Raw genomic sequence first — 18,469 nt, 5'->3', positions numbered from 1 at the left:
TCATTTATTTGTATTTTCCAATATGTAACTTTATGTTCAAACTGTGTTGTATTTTGATGAGATGTGTCGTGGTCACTGCTTGTACAACAATTTTCCTTTATTCAGAGTTTCCAAATCATGACAAAAATATGAAGGTTTTGGCAAAAGTTACTACTTTGGTCGTTGCTAGCATGTTAGCTCTGAAAAAGGGGGAAGAAGTCTCAAACTGTTGAAACTAAACTATCCAAATCTTTCCTATTAATATCACAGGATAAAACTATTGAGCTGGAAATGAGCATAATGGATTTTAATTGAAGTAAACTCAAAACTAAATATGCTACACCTCTAGCTAGCAACATATTTTATAGCTAGCTAGCTTGATAAAATCGTTGAGTAGGCTAGGTGAGCTAAATCTTTTAAATCAAGTATTTAAGCAACAAAAATAACAAATGCTAACAAGGTTGTCTTTTTATTACCCTTTTCTATTACTTACAAATTACTAGTTCATTTGTTAATAATGTTTTTTTACAATGTGCTGTTCAGGGTGTTTTTTATTTGCTGCTTTATAGTTCAAGGTAAATGTTAGTGACTAGTCGAAGGGCGTAAAGAGGAGGTAGCTTTAAGCTGAAATGAGTTGAGTAAGTGGTTAGTAAGCGTTGTGGGGGAAAAATATTTAAGATGTAAGCTGAGCAAAATATGAAGATTTTTAACATGGAAGGCATCAATTGGTGCAAATTCACAGTTGGCACAGTATGAAATGAAAATGTCACAATGCAACCTTTGTAGATGTATAATTTATTCCTTAACCCAACTATCACTGTAATGAGTGCCGGTTGAAGTTGCACAGCAACAAACTAGTGGTTTTTTTTTATTATTCTTTCTTTTCAAAGCAGTAGAATTGAGTCTCGTATTACCTGCACACGTTGCAACTCGGTGGAGTCGCAGGCAGCTGGGCTGAACGGACGGAGACGCACGTGGCCGACATTTAGCAAAACGTCATGGTGTTCCGGGAAAACCACCTTGGTTTCCGGTAAGAGTTTGTGGCTGAATCTGAGATTATCTGCGGGGTGCGCGAGCGAGTGTCTTGTGTTTTTGCGATAGACATAAGAAATAAGAAGAAGCTACACGGAAGTGACGCAGTTTAAGCGCTTTTCGTTTTAAGTTTGTCAGACTGTGTCGGGATGGGAGGTTTCACTTAAGGCTGGAAACATTCCTGTGGCGGGATTCAGGACTTGATGGCAATCTTAATGTTTTTTTAAATGTGAGTTTTTGTGTGTGGACAGAACCAGTGTGTCAGCATCACTTATGCATATTTTTGTTGTACTCGAGAAAATACGAAACGTTTTGGGTTGAGCAAGTTTTTTTTGTTGTTGTTTTAATTTCTCTAATTATTCAGTTTGCTGATTTCTCTCATTTCCTGCTTGCCCGTTTCGTGAATTGCATCGCCCTCTAGTGGTGTAGCAAGCGACAGCCCGTCTTGTCCTCTTATGTTAGAACTTAACATTCCTAAAAATAAAAGTTATTGTGTAAATGTGCTGTTGTGCAATGTTGTTACACAATTGATTTGGTTTGAGACAATAAAGTGACCCGGCTCTTTCCCAGCGTTATTAACGCAGCTGTGCTTAATTTACGAGGTAACGAGGAGCGATACTGCATCGATTATTCGCTCACGTTCCGCTTACATAACCGCGATAGACGCCGTCGGCTCAATGCTGTTACAAGTTGTCTGTAAGAGCGCCCTCTGCTGGGGGTGAGAAGTACTTCAGGATCATTTTGCAGTGATTGTAATAGATAAGAGGGAAAAATAATCACGTGGCTTTTTTTTTTTTGTCATGATTTATGAGACTGAACTGAAATTATGCCATTTTTGTCATTGTGCTAAAATGAATATAAATATTATATATTAAAATATATTTGCTAACCAAAGTTGCTCTGTCTGGGTCTTTTATTATTAATGTAGCTGAGAGGAGACCGTATGTAACGATAACTGATTAATTTAGAGACCTGATGAAATGAGACATCCAAAGTTTCTTTAGGATTGACTTGCATTGAGAAAAATCTTTATTATTAGTAAAGATCTATATTGTTTCACGGATGTAACGTCGATTTCCCAGTCCAAGATTCATGACATGAACCAATCAAGTAAAGTTTATTTGTATAGCACATGTCGGTAACAATGGCGTTCACAGTGATTTGCTGTATTATATTTATGGTATAACCAATTATGAAACAAGCACATATTTGTCAAATGCAATCAAAATCATCAATAGTCAATATATTTAAAAAGTATTTAAAATATATTGATCTATGTTCCAGTTGCTATTAATCAAATTGAAGCTTTGGTTAATAGGAGCTCAGTATGTCAGCATCTTTGCAGTTTTCTGGAAGTTTCTCCCATTTCTTTGGTGCATAGGCCTAGAAGCTGAATGCACATATGGACTTGATATCTTCCATTGATTGTAACATAAAATAAAAATACATCGTCATAAAAGTGTTATATTTTTTACAGGAACACAAAACTGCATAAATCGATACAGAACGACAGTTTTTTACTGGATTATGATCATTAGGATGTGACTTTTAGGAAATACGAACGTTTAAAAACTGCAGCTGTGTTAGCAAACAAACAAGCTCTACTACACTAAGAAAAAAGTAAATTGTTCATCTTGGATTCACAATGTTTTCATTAAGCTCTTGCCAGCTGGAGTAGAAACTTATGAATCACAAGTGGATCTGTTTAAAAGTTAATTCTGTATTACAAGTAAGCATTAGTATCAGCATTATGTCAAAAAAAAAATTCCCATCCTTACGAAACCTCTTAGTAACCATAGCTACCAAACCCTACGGAAGAAGATTAGGGCCACTGGAAAAAAAACACCAAAAAAATTCGGACTTTAATCTCAGAATTTACCCTAACATAAAAAAAAAATGTAGAACAGTAAAAAAAATGTTATGATTGACCTGCATTTCTCTTCAGCAAGCAGATTTTGTTGTGTAAAAATATTAAGAATTTCTTTTCATAGACATGCAAAAACCAAAGGGTATAAAAGGACTATTTAAAAACGAAACAATACTCAAGTATTGCATTGAGAAAAATCTTTATTTTATTTTATTTTATAATATTTATTTTACTTATTTGACTTTATTTTACAATACTCAAGTACTGTTTCGTTTTTGCGCTTGAGATTAGCTTTTTATCTAAATTTATATTTTGGTACATTTTTCTAACATTCGTGAAGAATAACAAAAAACAAAAATGCAACTATTTGCAGGGCACCACTCCACCTTTAATCAACGTTTGTTGAAATTTTAAAGATTATGAATATGAGATAAGAAGTGAAACTGATTATGGTCGACACTAAACGCGATCAGAACGCCTTTTCCACAGAACATGCGTGTGTCTGGTGCAGCTGAAGGAAAACCAGTTGGTTCGCCACAGTTGGCTCCAGGCAACAGTTGCGGGTTAATTAACTGCAATTAATAAACGGCAACCAACAGAACGTACATTTTGCAAGTCTCAACATTCAACTACAACAAAAGATCTAATGCAGAGCCGAGCGCGGAAGATGGTGAAAAATGTCATTTTTAGAAACTGTTCAGACATGAAACCAGGAAAACAGGAGAATCTGATGATGTGTGTTAGAAACCGAGGAGTATATGGTGTATATATTGTCTCTGTCGTTTGCTGGTCTGTAATGTTGGTTTCTTATCTACTAATAGATGAATTAAGGAAAAAAAAACAAGTAAATCTGAGGGACACTGACGATTCAAGTGAGGATGATCATCCCATCATATTAAACACACTGTTGGGTTCTTCGTTATTGTGCCAGAAAGGTCTTGCCATATTAGGTTTAGTTCTTTATTTCTTGTCTTGTGTATTTAGTCCAGTGTTAGTTCTTCCTCTTTGGTTTGTAGTTTCCTTTCTGTGTTAGTCTCCTTCCCTCAGTTCACCTGCTCGCCCCTCGCAGCTGTTCCACGTTCCCCTTGTAAAGTTACCTTTGCTCATTTTAGCTATTGTCAAGATTACATTCTTTTATTTTGGTGACTTTCTTGTCAAGGTATCTGTGGTAACTGAATGCAGTTCAACCTGAAAAGGGTAACCGCAATAAGCAGAAAAGTTTAGCAGGAAAACAGACAAATGGATAAATATCAGTTAAATTTCAAGGGAACGAGGTCAGTAACTGGGATGGAAGTTTATTTGAGAACCTGAAAATATTTATGGAAAAATCTGTGATTGATTGTATTAATGACAGGAATTGTACTGACATATAATGAGTTGGTGAATGACAAGGATGGCTTTAATGCATCATCATTTAATCATCTGTTCTGACCTTGTAAAAATCGACTGGATGCTACATCCACGATTAACTCAACTGGATCCAACGTCATAGTCCACTTCTCCCAGTGTCCATGAATCCATGAAGGCCGGATGTCTGTAGTTTTTGACCCGATTCTGGGGAACGTTTTGAAGGCGGGGCTAAATTCTGACGGGTTGGGGGAAATCCAGGAGGGATAATGCTGCATGAACTGAGGAAAGTTTCCTCTTTAAGTGAAACAAAAGCGAAAGTGTAGACAAGATGGGAGTGGAAAAAACAACTGAGTGTCAGATTCAGTTTGATATTTACAAAACCAAATCTTAATATTTAAAATCTTGAGTTAAAAAGAGTCAGACTGTTGGCATTGACTAATGCTAATCCATCCTGAACTCTCACCAGACAATGAGGTAAATCTAGATTAATTTAGTTATTTGAATTCGGCTTCTCTGACTGAAGTTGTCCTTAATTGTTTTTTTTGCAGACATTAAATATTTCATAAGCTGATCAAGCCTCTTTTACAGAACAATAATCTTGATGCCTTAGTAATAAGTAATGACAGCCCCACAGCTAACCTAACGGTTTAGTTAAAGATAATTGAAAAGTGAGTTGGTGTCTGGTCTGTCTTGGTAATCTGGATCTCAGCGCCGCATTTAGATATAGTAGATTATAACATCATAATTGACAGAATGGAAAAGCAGACAGGATTTAGCTGATGCTGTGCTAAACTGATAATTATAAATTAAAGCAAACAAAACCGCCCTTGGGGTACCTCAGGGCTCCGTTCTCAGACCACTTTTATTTAACATCTACGTGATATTATTACATTACATTATGGAGCACTATGGTATCTCTATGGTAATATCTTAGACCAGAGTTCCTGAAATCCATTCGTCGAGGGTCGGTGTCCGGCAACGTTTGGACGCTCCCCTGGTCCAACACACCTGAATCAACTGGCTTAATTACACCCTCAGTGTAGGTCAAGTTCTCCTGCTAATTACCTTATTATTGGACTCAGGTGTGTCAATGCTGAGACACACTGAGACTGAGCTACACCAGTCATTACCGACACCCTGTTTCCTAATAAACATGATTAAAAAAAGAAAACAATTGGTGTTCTGTAAATCCCTGAATGACCTTGTGTCTAAAAACCTTTCAGCTGCTCAAATCCCAAAGCATTAAGAGGCTTTTCTGTACATATACTATCGCCCCCAAAAATTTACTATACCTTCATAATTTTCATATACTTGAATATTGTGTCACAAAAATCCCCAAATAGAAGTGTAATTCATGATCTGAGCTTATTGTTTTAATAATATATAAAGTGCAATGCAAGACATGTATTATAGAAACAAATGGAGAAAAAGTATTTGCCGCCGCCCCAACTCCCTCAAAATTGCTGCCCTGGGCTACTGCCCCTGTCAGCCCTGACTCAGACAATGAATGAATTCATACAAGTTGTAACGTCTTTCTATGTGTCCTATGAGGGACAAATGCATACTTTTCTGCCATAAACACCAATGAAAGCAAAACACTTCCTGTTAGCAAAAGAGGAACAGCCACAAGAATTTGTTTAGCAAATATGCTGCATTCAAAGCATGTACGAACTAATCTAACCGTGGATGCTGACTCACTAACCTGCGCCACTTGTTGTTTTGTTGATTATGGGTTTCCCTAGAAATGAAAGTGGAATAATTCAGTTATTTTTTTCTTTTAAAAAAGAAGTAGAAGCCCAGCTTCGTAATACAAATATAACTCAGCTTTCCCCAACATAACGTGGAGGTGATTCGATTGTTGTGCTGATTTCGTTTTTCCTGAAATGATGGTCGTCCAAGTGGCTGACACTCCCTGTGCATACCAGCCGTGTCAGACAGGCAGCAGTACCTTCCCCAAGTGGTTTCTAGTTTCATTTCTGCTCTGCTGTCAGAGGGAAGAGGCACCGACTTCACGGAGGCAGACAGAGCCTGAGAGACTACTCTGACAAGGTAAAAACAACTTGATACATTTTTTACACCTTATAAAATACAACCTCCGATTATTTCTAATGAGCCTGGCAGCAGAGTGTATATTACATTTCTCTATTTAAAAGGCTTGCCTTGGTAACAGATCAGTACAGGATTTAACTCAGGATCATGTAGTCTGGCAGTAATCACAGCTCAGTGTTAGACTTAAAGCATCAAAGGCCTTACCTCTTTTATCTGATGTAGTTAGACTGGACTCTGTTTACTTAACCATATTGTACTACAGTTACTATTATCCCTCGTTTGGTGTGTGGTATATCTTTATTTATTTTTATTGTAATCTGGGCTTACAGCCAAAATAAGCGCAATCCAAAACGCAAGTACAATAAAAAAACCAGGCTAAACAGAGTCACAGGAAAAGAAAGTCAAACATTTACTACTTCTAGTATCATTAACACAAAACATAAAGGCTCTAGCTTTTACCAGGATTCAAAATAATCTAAATCTAACCCACAAGGGACGAAATCCATAGTTTAAAAATATCAATTATAGCCTAATATCTGTTCCGGGCAGAGAGCCTGCTAGCTTAAATAGCTAGCAGACACTTAGCTAAGAAAAACATCCATCTATGCACCGTTTGTCCGCCAGGGCTGTGGGGTAGCTGGTGCGTGTCTCCAGCGGTCATTGGGTTTCAGGTGGGGTCAGTTCTGGACAGATGGCCAGTCCACCACAGGGCAACACAGAGGTCTGTTAAAAGGCACCTGGTAATAAATATTAAAAGATTGATAATTATCGATTATGTTCACGTTGTATTTTAGGCCTAGAAATAAACGGCCCAATGAATGAGTCACAGATGTGATCTACATGTTGCGGATTTGATGACAAAATGTTTATTTGTGACTGCAGAGTCTCTCTGCCTCATTCATTAATTATTTAATCCTAAATGGGTTGGACAGAAACTTTCCTCCAATTCGGAAGTGGGGCAGCTATTCAATTCCCTAATCAGGGTAATAGGGTACCAGAGCTCATTTTAGCTTCCATACAGTCTGAAGTGAAGCAAAGTTGCCTAAAAGTTGGCATTCAGTAAAATACATTATGTTCAATAATTCAGGATCTGCCAGTATTCAGTGTTCTTCATTTTGAATATGCTTCTAAGGTTTTGTACACAGATAACCGGGTCTTTATAAAAACAAATATCTCCGTCACATTGATTTAAAAAGTAACATTGTACACAGGATCGCTTTTCAGAAAAGTTTATATCCACAGGAACTCGCACAAATCCACCCTTCAGTGTTGCTTTAAACATGCCAAACCCATAGAGGGCAGTGTAGTGCCAAACTAAAACCTATGTCAGTCAATCAGATTGCTTCAAAAGAACCACAACTTCTTGTTAGAGATTAAATGTAGTGCCAGGTGCATTTGTGTGGACAGATATATAAGTTTAACTACTTTTAATTAGCATATTAGAATCTAAAATAATAATAATAATAATAAAATACAAGATAATGTCGATTGGGAATCATATCAAATTAAGTATGTGGCTGTATTAGCGCATTATTTATCCCAGACTAATGTGCGGGATCCTGATTGTTTGTACACATGCAAACACAATTAGAGAGTTTTCTCAAATCTTCATTTTGGTTGGAGTTTTCATAAGTCATCGTTTTCAGTGATATAAAACAGTTTTCACGTGGACGAAAGGCCAAAACGCATAAAAATGCATTCTTTCCCCCAGGTGTCTGGCTATGTGTGGACTAGGCCCGAGTCATGATGTTTTACTTTGCAGTTTCACAAATCTTGCATGTCTTTCATCTGCAGGTGAACAAGGCAAAAATGTCCAGAAAAACAGCACTGCCCACATCTGCAGGCAAAAAGCTTGTTTCGGAAGAAATCAGAGATTACTTTACTGTTTTGGATGTCATTTACGCAGATCAGTTTGTAGAAGAGACCATAGACCAAGAAACTGCTGAACAAGCAGAAGAGAAGTTTCTCAGAGGAGCACCACCTGAATGGTTAAACTTTCACATCAGTGATCTGGCTGAGTCAAATGGCACGGGATCTTCATTCATCAAAAGAGATGGGTATAAGAGACTTGTGCAGCAGATTCACAAACGGAGAAACTACATCGGAACACCAACGGTTAAACTGCTTCACCAGCAAGGATGTGGGGGAACCACACTGGCCATGCAAGTATTATGGGACATGAGAAAAACCCTCAGATGTGCTGTCTTAATGGGTTCCCCTCTAGAGTGCACAAAGATTGCAAAGGAAGTTGTTCACCTTTTTACAGGAGGCAGCAAAGATGACCTCAACACTGTGCTGCTCTTGATAAATGAGGAGTTCATTTTGGAGCATCTTCAAGACAGCATCATGACAGAGATTGAAGAACAGCAGATAGACGTTGATATTCCTGTGGTAATTTTATTCATCTGTGTGAGAAGTGACCACGCCGTCCTCAAAACCGAACACTACAGAGAACAAGAGGGGTTCATGAAGGCTCATGACACTGACTACGTCACCCTCAAAAGGACCCTCTCAGATTCTGAAAAGGAAGAGCTGGATACCAAAAAGGAAGAGCTCAGCCAAAAATATGGAGCCAAAGCCACCCAGTTCCATGGTTTCAACATACTGCATAGTAATTTCTCACAGGATTATATACAAGAAGCATGTGCTGTCCTTAACATGGTTGAAAGGAAAAAGAAACCCTTGAAGACCCAACTTTTGTCCTTCCTGTCCTTGCTGAATGCCTATGTACCAGGCTCTTACCTACTAGAGTCTGACTGCTTAGACTTCCTCAGACATGACAACTCCCTGCAGGGTGACCTTTCAGTGGTGACCCAAAAGCAGCCTTTCAGTCATCTCATTATCTCTTTTCAACATGACAAAAGGTGTGAGAAAAGAATCCGGATGGCTCATCCAATGATTGCAAAGCATTGCACTGAACTACTGGCTATTGCAGGAGTGGCCAGAAGTGACACGGCAAGAGACTCCTTGCTCCAATTTTGTCCAGATGAGGTCTCTCCATGTTTGCTTGGCTTCATCAAGGACTTGCTGACAAAACGAGAGCATAAAAAGGATGGGTCGATCGAAGATTCGGATCTGGAGAAATTTTCTACTCTGATTTTACACATTAACGAGGTAGAAGACAAAAACCAGAGTGCATTGGTTCTCAAGGTGGCATCAGAGAAGTTTGATAAGAACTCTTTGTTCCCCCAGGCACATGCTAGGCTTTGTTATGGAGAACTTGAAGACTTCAAAGAGGCTGAATTTTGGGCAAAAAAGGCAATAGAACGAGACCCCAAAAAATCCTTTATTGCCGACACGTTGGGCCAAGTTCATAAAAACCATCTGAGGAACAAAAGGCTTTCAATTGAACCAAGAGAACTGTTGCAGTTGGCCCAGAAGGCCATTGAAGCTTTTGAGCATGAAGAAAAACTTGCTGAAGAAGAACACAGGAAAAGTTTGACAGAAGATGAGAAATCTAAAGTCCTGTGGGGTTTAAACACCAGAGGGCAGTTTGGTTTCCTGCAGGTCTGTAACATTCTCTTTGACCTACTCGTCTTCCAAAATGAGACGTGGAAGGAAGTGCTTACAAAGAGTGTGCCGATGGGCTCAGTCCTGGAATCACTTGGAGATACCAAACTCTTTAGGTTCAGGGACCTCGTAGAGAATCTCAGGGAGAAAGTTGAGAAAAAAATGGAATTCTTTGACAACTTTCTCACTTATTCACAGTCTGTCCTGAGAAAAGACAAAGCTTATGTTTCTAGAGAAGCTTCAGCATGCTACAAAAAGTATGTTGGAGACTCTGTCCCTGAACACAATGACAGACTCCAACAGACTTTCCAAAAACTGAAACAGAAACTGGCCATCACCTCTGCTGGGGTCCTCTCATGTCTAGACCGAACATGCACATCACACATTGAATATATCATAGAGTGGTGGAGGGAAATTTCACAAGGAAATAATTCCACTACTGAGGCTTTTGTCAACTTTATCCTTGCGCAGATCATGCTTTCAAACAAAAACAAGGCTATATCCAGTTCTGATTATAAAAATGCTTTAAAACTAAAAAAGCCACCGTCCTCTGTCACACAAGCAGAGTATCACCTTCTATCTCTGCTTCTGTCTTGGCCTACAAATGATGAAGACAAACCAGTTCCCCATTTCTATCAGTTAATAAAAAATGCAAGTCATGCTTATGAGCGAGAATACAAGACGATGTTTCGATCAAGATATCTCCGACCTCTGTTTTTTCTTGGACCAGGCATAAGCTTGAAGAGATTTGTTCACCGACGGGTTCTTGAGATCTTGTGGACCAAAGATGCACTACAAGAATCAAACACAAACTGGAAGAATGAGAGTATCTTCAGGGATTCCATAGTTGAAGAACATCTTCTCAAAGTTGAAGGAGTGGTGCGAAACTACAGAGTCTATGCAAGATTCAGAGGCACTGAAGTTGAGGTAGATGCAAACCGAAGGGACTGTCTCTGTAGATCAAGTCATGTCTCCTTCTACCTGGGATTTACCATCAAAGGTCCAGTAGCCTTCAGCATTCGGAGAAAATTACTGGTCACCGAGGGTAAGAAAGCTACTCACTACAAGAAAAAGAAATACTACATATTTCTTTACATTATAATGTGATGGGATTTACAAGACCTACATACATTAGTTAAAAATTGTTCAACGCAGATAAGTAACTCTGGTACTTAGTTTTTGGCCAGGGTTCCACGCAATACCAACAGAACAAATGATATAGACGCAACTTTTGTTTAGTTTGGGGAAACTAATTGCCATCTCATCTTGTTTAGTTTCTGGAGTAAAAGCAGGCCTCCGAAGACCCGAGAGGTCTAGATGATTCTGACAAGGAACTCAGAAATGCATTTAGACTCAAAACAGTTTGCAGCTTTAAAGTCAAATAGAAGAGTTTCTAAATCAATTCTCTGATAAAGTACTAGTGTGATGTGATCCACGTTCCTAGTGTTGGTCAGGATAAATATTTTACTTTACAGACATCTTCATAGAAAGTATTACAACATACTAAAAATAAGAGCATCTGATTTTCTTTGTCTTATATCTCATATCATGAGACATAAATCTCATGATCTGTGGTGGTTAGCCCTATTGAGTTTATTTGACCCCTCCCACTTTTGGGACAAAAAATGATGGTTTTTCTACCATTTCTATCAGACTATGTGGAAAGTCTGAACCACTGTTACCATGGACACACTGACCCATTGAGTTTAATGGACTAGGTTTATATGTTGGTATATAAAATTGTGTCGTCAGCATACATTTGGAAGTAAAGCCAGGACACTGACTGCAGCTGAAGGTGGTGGGTCAGGGGTCACCACACCACATATACAAATATGGACTGACCAAGAAACATGCCTCACCTAAGCTCCATAGAGAATCTATGGAGAATCAGTGAGAGACACAAGACCCAACAATCCATAAGAGATGGAGGCTGCGATTAATTCAAGAGAAAAACAGGCTGATGCAGTGATTCATGCACAAGGAGACTCAACCAGCCAACACTGTTCAACACATGGACATACAGTATTTTACAGAAGGCCAAATACTTGGTTTTGTTGAAAATTTGTTAATTCAATGTATGCAATATTGATAGTATCTGAGAAAATTGAATGTAGGTCTTCATTCAAGACCTACATTGAATGAAGGTCTTGAAACATAGTTTGTTTCAAACTATATTTGAAACAAAAATGTTTCAAATATATTACCGTGCTTTTAATAAAGCTATTTAAAATTGAATTTTCTTTTTGAACAGTTACTAAAAAGTTAACTTTTTGATATTTGAATTTACTGAGATCCAGCTGTATGTTCTGTTCTGAGTTTTCCCTTGTTCTTCATTTCAGGGGCCCAAAAAATTAAAACCCCTGATCACGCAGAAGGTAAGAAAATATCATTTGTTCCGACTGTAACAGCTTGTTCAAGTGCATTTGTGATGCTAAGACTGCAATAATCACTTACATTTGCTCTCCTTATAATTGTGACGGTCCTTCTGAACAAGTGTTTATACTGTTGTATAATTGTAGCAAGCAGCAATGGAATGACAGAAACAGGAAAGAAGCAAGGTGCTGATGTGGCCTAGTTAAAGACCAGAGATGAGACTGAAAGAACTGCTGCGGGGACAAAGTCCAAGATCTGCGGTTGAATGGACACAAAGTTAGAGAGAAGAGCGTGAATACATTTCACCATTACTTTACATGGCACTACGATGATGTCTCTTGTATGTGGTTATGTAATTGCACTGAGTTTTGTATTGTTTGTGATTTGTGTTTTTGTGAAAATTACACTACATGTCATGATTTAGCTTCAATGAAAAACTTTAAAAAATGTTATTAAATGTATTTTTTATCACCATAGGGTAAAAAGGGGTACTTGCTTTTTGTCTTAAGTTTATTTCCTGTGCACAACTGCCGTTTCATCAAATGTTCAGTATTAATCATTTATTTTAATGTTTTGTATTTAGTTTTTTTTTTTTTTTACAAAATCAATGTGAATTTTTGTTAAATTTGTTTTACTCGTTTAAAATAGTTTTTCACACAAAGTAAAAAAAAAAAAAAACAATGTATAAGAATGAAAGCAGGCATTGTAATAATTTAAACAGTATTCATTTCTTCTGTGAAAAAGGAAAGTTTTCACCAGCCACTAGAGCAGCAGGTCAGATTTGCTGCTACCGTTACCGTAGCAACCTGCGCTCCGCTCCGTAATGAGCTGCTACCGTTACCGCTCATTCAAACTTAAGATTCATTTCTCCAGAAAAGCGAGTGAATTGAAAACACTCATTTTATGTACGCTGTAACCTCCATGTCTTTAATATGTGATAGAGTACACTAATAAAAGTGTGAAAGATAAATGATGTTTAACATGCAAATGTGTGATAAAACAGCATGGACTTATTTTTTTTGGTTCACTTAAACATAACATCAATCCTTGAGTTACAGAAATGTTCCAAAGTACAAACAGCGACAGTTCGCCATCACTGTTAGACGCCATCATTAACCATCTCAGTTTGTTGAGTGCACATGGACCAGAGAAAACAAATGTAAAAACTGTCTGAGGAGCTTAGAGACAAGACGGCTACAGCACCATCACAGAGGCTCTTGTAAATTCTGAAGTTACTGGGACTGTAGCCAACCTGGAGGAATACGGAAGCAGAATAAAATGTAACCCAAGTTGGGGGAATTTGCTGCATTACAATCAAGGATAGTACAAACTGTGAACCTGGCTTGATGTTTTTTCCACACTGCATGTGGATCTCTACAGCATAAACCCCCCATTGTGCCAAGCTTAAAAGTTGTTGTTTTTTTTTAAAACCAGCCTCGTAGCAGAAGTCAGACGAACGTCGTCCAGCAAACTGGTGCCCATAACGGAGGCAACAAAGCCAGCAAGAATATATTACTTGTTAGCTTGAGGTGATTTGAGTTAGCCACCTCAAGACATGCAACAAAATGGAGATATTTGCATGCGACTCAAACTTTTACCTGACATTAAATAGTTCTGCCACGACAAAATTTATTTCCTGTGATTAACGTATTTAAGGCCAACTTACTTTTTGATTCCATCATCCTGCTGCCACATGAGGATGTGTTCTTGTAAAGAGATTTAACCCCAGGTTGCCTGCATGTGATGGTGCCGTTGACTGAACGTTGCGCTGGTGTAAAGCAATTTAAGCGGTCAGTATGACCAGAATAAAAAAAAAAAGGTAATAAATTCAGCTAATTTAAAATGCTTGTTTCTGACTGACACATTCATATCTACTGTAAGCAAGCAAAACCTCTGACCATTTACAGCCACATTGAACTGATGAAAAATAATAATAGGAACACATAAAACTGCAGCACAACATCTTCATCTTGGTCTGTTCCCAAACAGTTTTATTTCTAAAAGACGCACAAAAAAACAAAAACAACATTTCTCTACAGCTTCTCTGCTCATATGTATGACAATACAGGTTGCAGGAATCTTGAGAGCATCTCATTGGTTGATCTGAGCGATGAGCCCCTCCAGTTCTGGACGTGCCTTAAAGCGCGCCTGATAATCTGCCTCTGTGTGCTGAGAGAGGGGAAAAAACAGAAGTGGAATGTTACAAATAATTTTTGTTTTACAGTTGTTGCATTCATTGCTGTCGATTTCTATTACTCAAGGGAAAATTCTAAAAACAAATCTCTGCATCTCACCGTCAGAGAAGCGCAGAAAAGACTTTCACGTTCATAAAAAAACTGAAATGCATATCAATAATGCAACAAATGTCTCACTTTGGTGATTCTGCTTATTCAGTTCAGCTTATTTATAAAGTACCAAGTCAAATGTTATCTAAACACACTTTACAGGACGTATGCAGCTATATGGAATGATATGAACAAACGAATCCCGATCATACCAACACCATGTAAGATCCAGGATCAGATCTGACTCACCTCCTGCACCGAGAGCTGAACTCCCTCCGGTTGGTTCTTCAGAATAACGTCCACGAAGACGGGACACAGCGAGGCGTTCAAACTACTCAACTAAACACAGAAACAACACGTTCCATCAACTTCCACAATGTTAACCGGGATCTAATCAAACCCGCAGCTTAGGAGGCTTTTAGAAAGACCTGGACGACGCGCTGGTGGGTCTTCAGGACGCCGTCCACGTACGTTTTGTTGCCTTGTTCGTGCATTAGCAACACTTCTGTGCTCTTGGTCGGCAAAGCATAGCTGTGAGTCGAGGACATAAAAGGAAAATATTACTGTGTTTATGTTTGGTACATTATTTGAGATATACACAACAACTTATTTAGCAGTTTAACTCATTGCTCCACATTCAGCCAATTTATTTGGATTGAACATAAACTTTCGATGGACATCTGTTCACTGCTTTTGGTGGTTTCATATATACAACATCTACCTGATGTTTCAGCAACATATCGATCTCTTTAAATAGCCTGATTTGGCACTTATATTTGATAACTTTTCTTGACAGAAATGATTGAGTTCTTTTAAATGTGGTGATTTGAGACATATCCCATACATTTTCAATCGGCTTTTTAGTTTTTATAGTTCTAGAAAACCCGTCAGCTCAAATGTCTCTGACCACTTCTGGTTACAGCAGTGGTCAAATATCCGGTCAGAACTTGACCTTCTTGTTCAACAGGTCATGGAGTTGACCATTGTTGACAAATCAACATGTTTTTAAGGGTGTGCATACACACTCCGCTCTGCTTCACGGATGAGGTTGTGCATTTCAGATCATTTCGTTAAGACTTTGCATCGCTTAGGTTTACACAGCGGACCGTGATAGCCTCACTACCGCCCTCTGGAGGTTGTTTTCGGGTCAGCTTTGAGTAAAAACTGCTGCTTCTGTTGAATTTGGTATTCTTTTATAAATAATGCCATCTTCTGAGGCATTATTCTACATATAGAAATAAAAGCAAAAAGTTGCTCTATTTTTATTTATTTTGTCAAACCCAACATGTTGGGGACTGGAGGGGACTGTACAAGTGCTGTATAAAACTTCTGGTTCATGGGAGGAAATCCATGCTCAACTCAAACTTATGTTTTTTGAGATGGCTCTCATATCCGTGATGATCTATATCAGGGGTCTCAAACTCCAGTCCTCAAGGGCCGCTGTCCTACAGTTTTTAGATGTGCCACAGGTACAAAACACTGGAATGAAATGGCTTAATTACCTCCTCCTTGTGTAGATCAGTTCTCGAGCCTTGCTAATGACCTAGTTATTCTATTCAGGTGTGGTGCAGCAGAGGCACATCTAAAAGTTGCAGGACTGCGGCCCTCGAGGACTGGAGTTTGAGACCCCTGATCTATATGAACTTCTGACTGAGGCTGTAGCTGCACCGCAGCGTTCTCCTGCTGACCGTCACCTTTCTGCCACTTTGATGTTGAGCCGGTTGCAGAGGTTGTGGATGTACTGGGAGTAATGCTCCACCACGGTCATGTCGTAACCGGACACCTTCACGTTCAGAGTCCCGTACGCCGTGTCGGTCGCTGAAACCAGCTCCTTTTGCTGGTTTCTGTCTTTCTTCTTCTTGGCCTGAACAAAAACACAAAACGGCTTCATGAATTAAAGCATATCAGGTGTTTTATAATGACACATGGTGTGGCTTAAGAAGATCAATAGCCAACATCGAGATATGCTTCGGCACCTTCTACTCTTCAGGAAGAATTTGAGAGAGACGAATTTGGTCTAAAAAGTGTGAAAGGTGCTGATACACTGATTTCCTTTAAATCAAGGCTACAAACCCACCTATTGAGAGTAGCCTTTGATTAGTAGTGAAAACATTGATCAACGTATTTGGTGACATTTGACTAAATGTAATATTTATTACTTTTTGTCATACAGCCATCAATTTGTGAGTGTATGGTGTTTTTATGATTCCTTGTTGCTGTAAATTGCTACACAAATAAGCTTGACTTTTAGGTCAAGTCACATTGGACTTGGACTTGACACATGTTGAGATGAGAAAACATTAATCCTAATGTCTACCCAATGACTGTAGACTATGTGTCAAAGAAAGCTAAAACCTCACTCTGACCGCAGAGATAAATCCTCAAATCTTGCCTGATGAATGCTAAAACACAGTATATGATTGTATTTTAATACGCTTGACTTTGTGTCAAAGCAGAGTTTTGGAGACTTACTGCCTGTTTGGGTAACAAATGCCTCCACCTTCCAATCCCGTGAGTCGGCATGTCTCTGTATTGTCTTTCATTTATAGATGCAGTACCTGAAACAAAACAAAAACTCAAAAACATATCGACACGAACAGTGTGGAGAAGCAATGCTTCTAAGGTTTTGTACTCACACCACATCGGATGCTGAATGGATGGTGTGGCTCTGCAAAGATTACAGGATAAAAATCAATCAGAAACATGATAGCTGCTGGTTAAGTTGCAGCTTTCAACCACCAGAGGGAGTCAGCCATTAGATCAAATGATAACATTAAAAGGCAACGTAAAGACATACCTGCATAACGACTGATTCAGGATGGATGCCTGCTGTGGGAAAGTCACTTGCAACTGGGTATAATGAAAAACGAGGGTTTTCACACACCTTATACCAACCTTAGAAATGTTGGTGATATATTTAAATATATAAACTACATTTTTTTTTAAATACAAAAAGACCAAGCGTTACATTAGTATACTCAGAACATAAAAGAGCAACATATGTGCCCAAAAATAATTTTTGGTATTAAACAGCAGAGCTCCGCTAGGTTATGACCTCTGGTTAAAAGCTAACAGCTAGCACGAAAAGCTCCCATTTAGCCTTACCTTTCGGAATATGTGATTCATTTTGTCTCCACTGTGTTGAAAACACACTGCGCGAGTCACAGTAAAACTGACAACTTCAGCTCAACCACCAAAAACACAAAAATACTCCTAAACACGCATTTTTACTACACTTGATGAAAACGGAAGCACACACAGGAAGTCGGAACGTCGTATTTTCGGTCCGTCGAATAGAGTAATAATTAAAAGGGTTCCGGTGTGGTACGTTCCTCCGTCAGTGTTTTCTCCATAGACAGGAATTCATACGAATAATAATAATATGTTCGTTAATAATTAATATAATAACGTATTCATGTCTATGGTGTTTCTCCCCCAGCTGCGCCTTCTCACAGCCCCATGGTGCATTCAAGTCAAGCCTTCAATATATATATAAATATCTCTAACAAAATATATTTTCTTGAATAATTACAGGTTACAAATCTCTTATTCAACCCTTCCTGAAATACCATCATTCATCAAATTAAATTAGAAAATGTCAGTTCAGTCTTGATTGAAGGCTTCGTTAAAGCAAAACCAGACATGGTTCATCTCAGAACGGATTCTTGGTGAAATGTTTCCCTCTTCTGAAAGGAATCAACTCAGCAGTCTCCATGACGACTCCAAACTAATATTTCTGTAGACAGACATTTTGGGGTTCCGTTAAAAGGAAGCCACAGTTTATTTACCATTTATTTGTGTGTCGGTGATCTAGATGACTTCCCCTTTTTAAGTGAATTACTGTGTTTAATGACTGATTTATTGCAATGCACTTATAGTGCAGACTGGACTGGGTTGCTCCTGACCATCATACTGGACAGTCAGATCCGAATAAATAAATATTTAATAATGTCCTAAATAAAACATATGCTCTCATTCAGTTATTAATGGACTATGCTGATGTTTTCTGATGACAATCTATTGT

At 38.4% G+C, this 18,469-nt stretch overlaps 2 protein-coding genes across 3 annotated transcripts; one reads left to right on the top strand and one right to left on the bottom strand.

Moving 5' to 3' along the window:
• The first annotated feature begins 158 nt into the window (after nt 1–158).
• On the top strand, nt 159–13,160 carry LOC116732890 (sterile alpha motif domain-containing protein 9-like). Of its 2 annotated transcripts, XM_032583467.1 has the most exons (4): nt 159–6,277; nt 8,072–10,832; nt 12,127–12,162; nt 12,307–13,160. In XM_032583467.1, the coding sequence occupies exons 2-4, from the start codon at nt 8,087–8,089 to the stop codon at nt 12,360–12,362; spliced, it is 2,838 nt and encodes a 945-aa protein (XP_032439358.1). In that variant the 5' UTR covers nt 159–6,277; nt 8,072–8,086; the 3' UTR covers nt 12,363–13,160. The 2 variants fall into 2 exon arrangements, with proteins under 2 accessions (XP_032439358.1, XP_032439357.1); XM_032583466.1 differs by having other exon boundaries at nt 159–10,832.
• Nucleotides 13,161–13,587: 427 nt separating this feature from the next.
• Nucleotides 13,588–17,734, bottom strand: mrpl48 (mitochondrial ribosomal protein L48). The gene is made up of 8 exons (XM_032583471.1): nt 17,551–17,734; nt 17,243–17,295; nt 17,082–17,113; nt 16,918–17,003; nt 16,140–16,309; nt 14,874–14,976; nt 14,695–14,784; nt 13,588–14,329 (listed from the first exon to the last, which is right to left on the bottom strand). The coding sequence occupies exons 1-8, from the start codon at nt 17,569–17,571 to the stop codon at nt 14,252–14,254; spliced, it is 633 nt and encodes a 210-aa protein (XP_032439362.1). The 5' UTR covers nt 17,572–17,734; the 3' UTR covers nt 13,588–14,251.
• Nucleotides 17,735–18,469: the final 735 nt, after the last annotated feature.

This window comes from Xiphophorus hellerii, chromosome 14, assembly GCF_003331165.1.
Source record: "Xiphophorus hellerii strain 12219 chromosome 14, Xiphophorus_hellerii-4.1, whole genome shotgun sequence".
NCBI classification, from domain to species: domain Eukaryota; kingdom Metazoa; phylum Chordata; class Actinopteri; order Cyprinodontiformes; family Poeciliidae; genus Xiphophorus; species Xiphophorus hellerii.
Note: the sequence above shows the minus strand (reverse complement) of the source record. Positions and strands in the feature narration are given on the sequence as shown.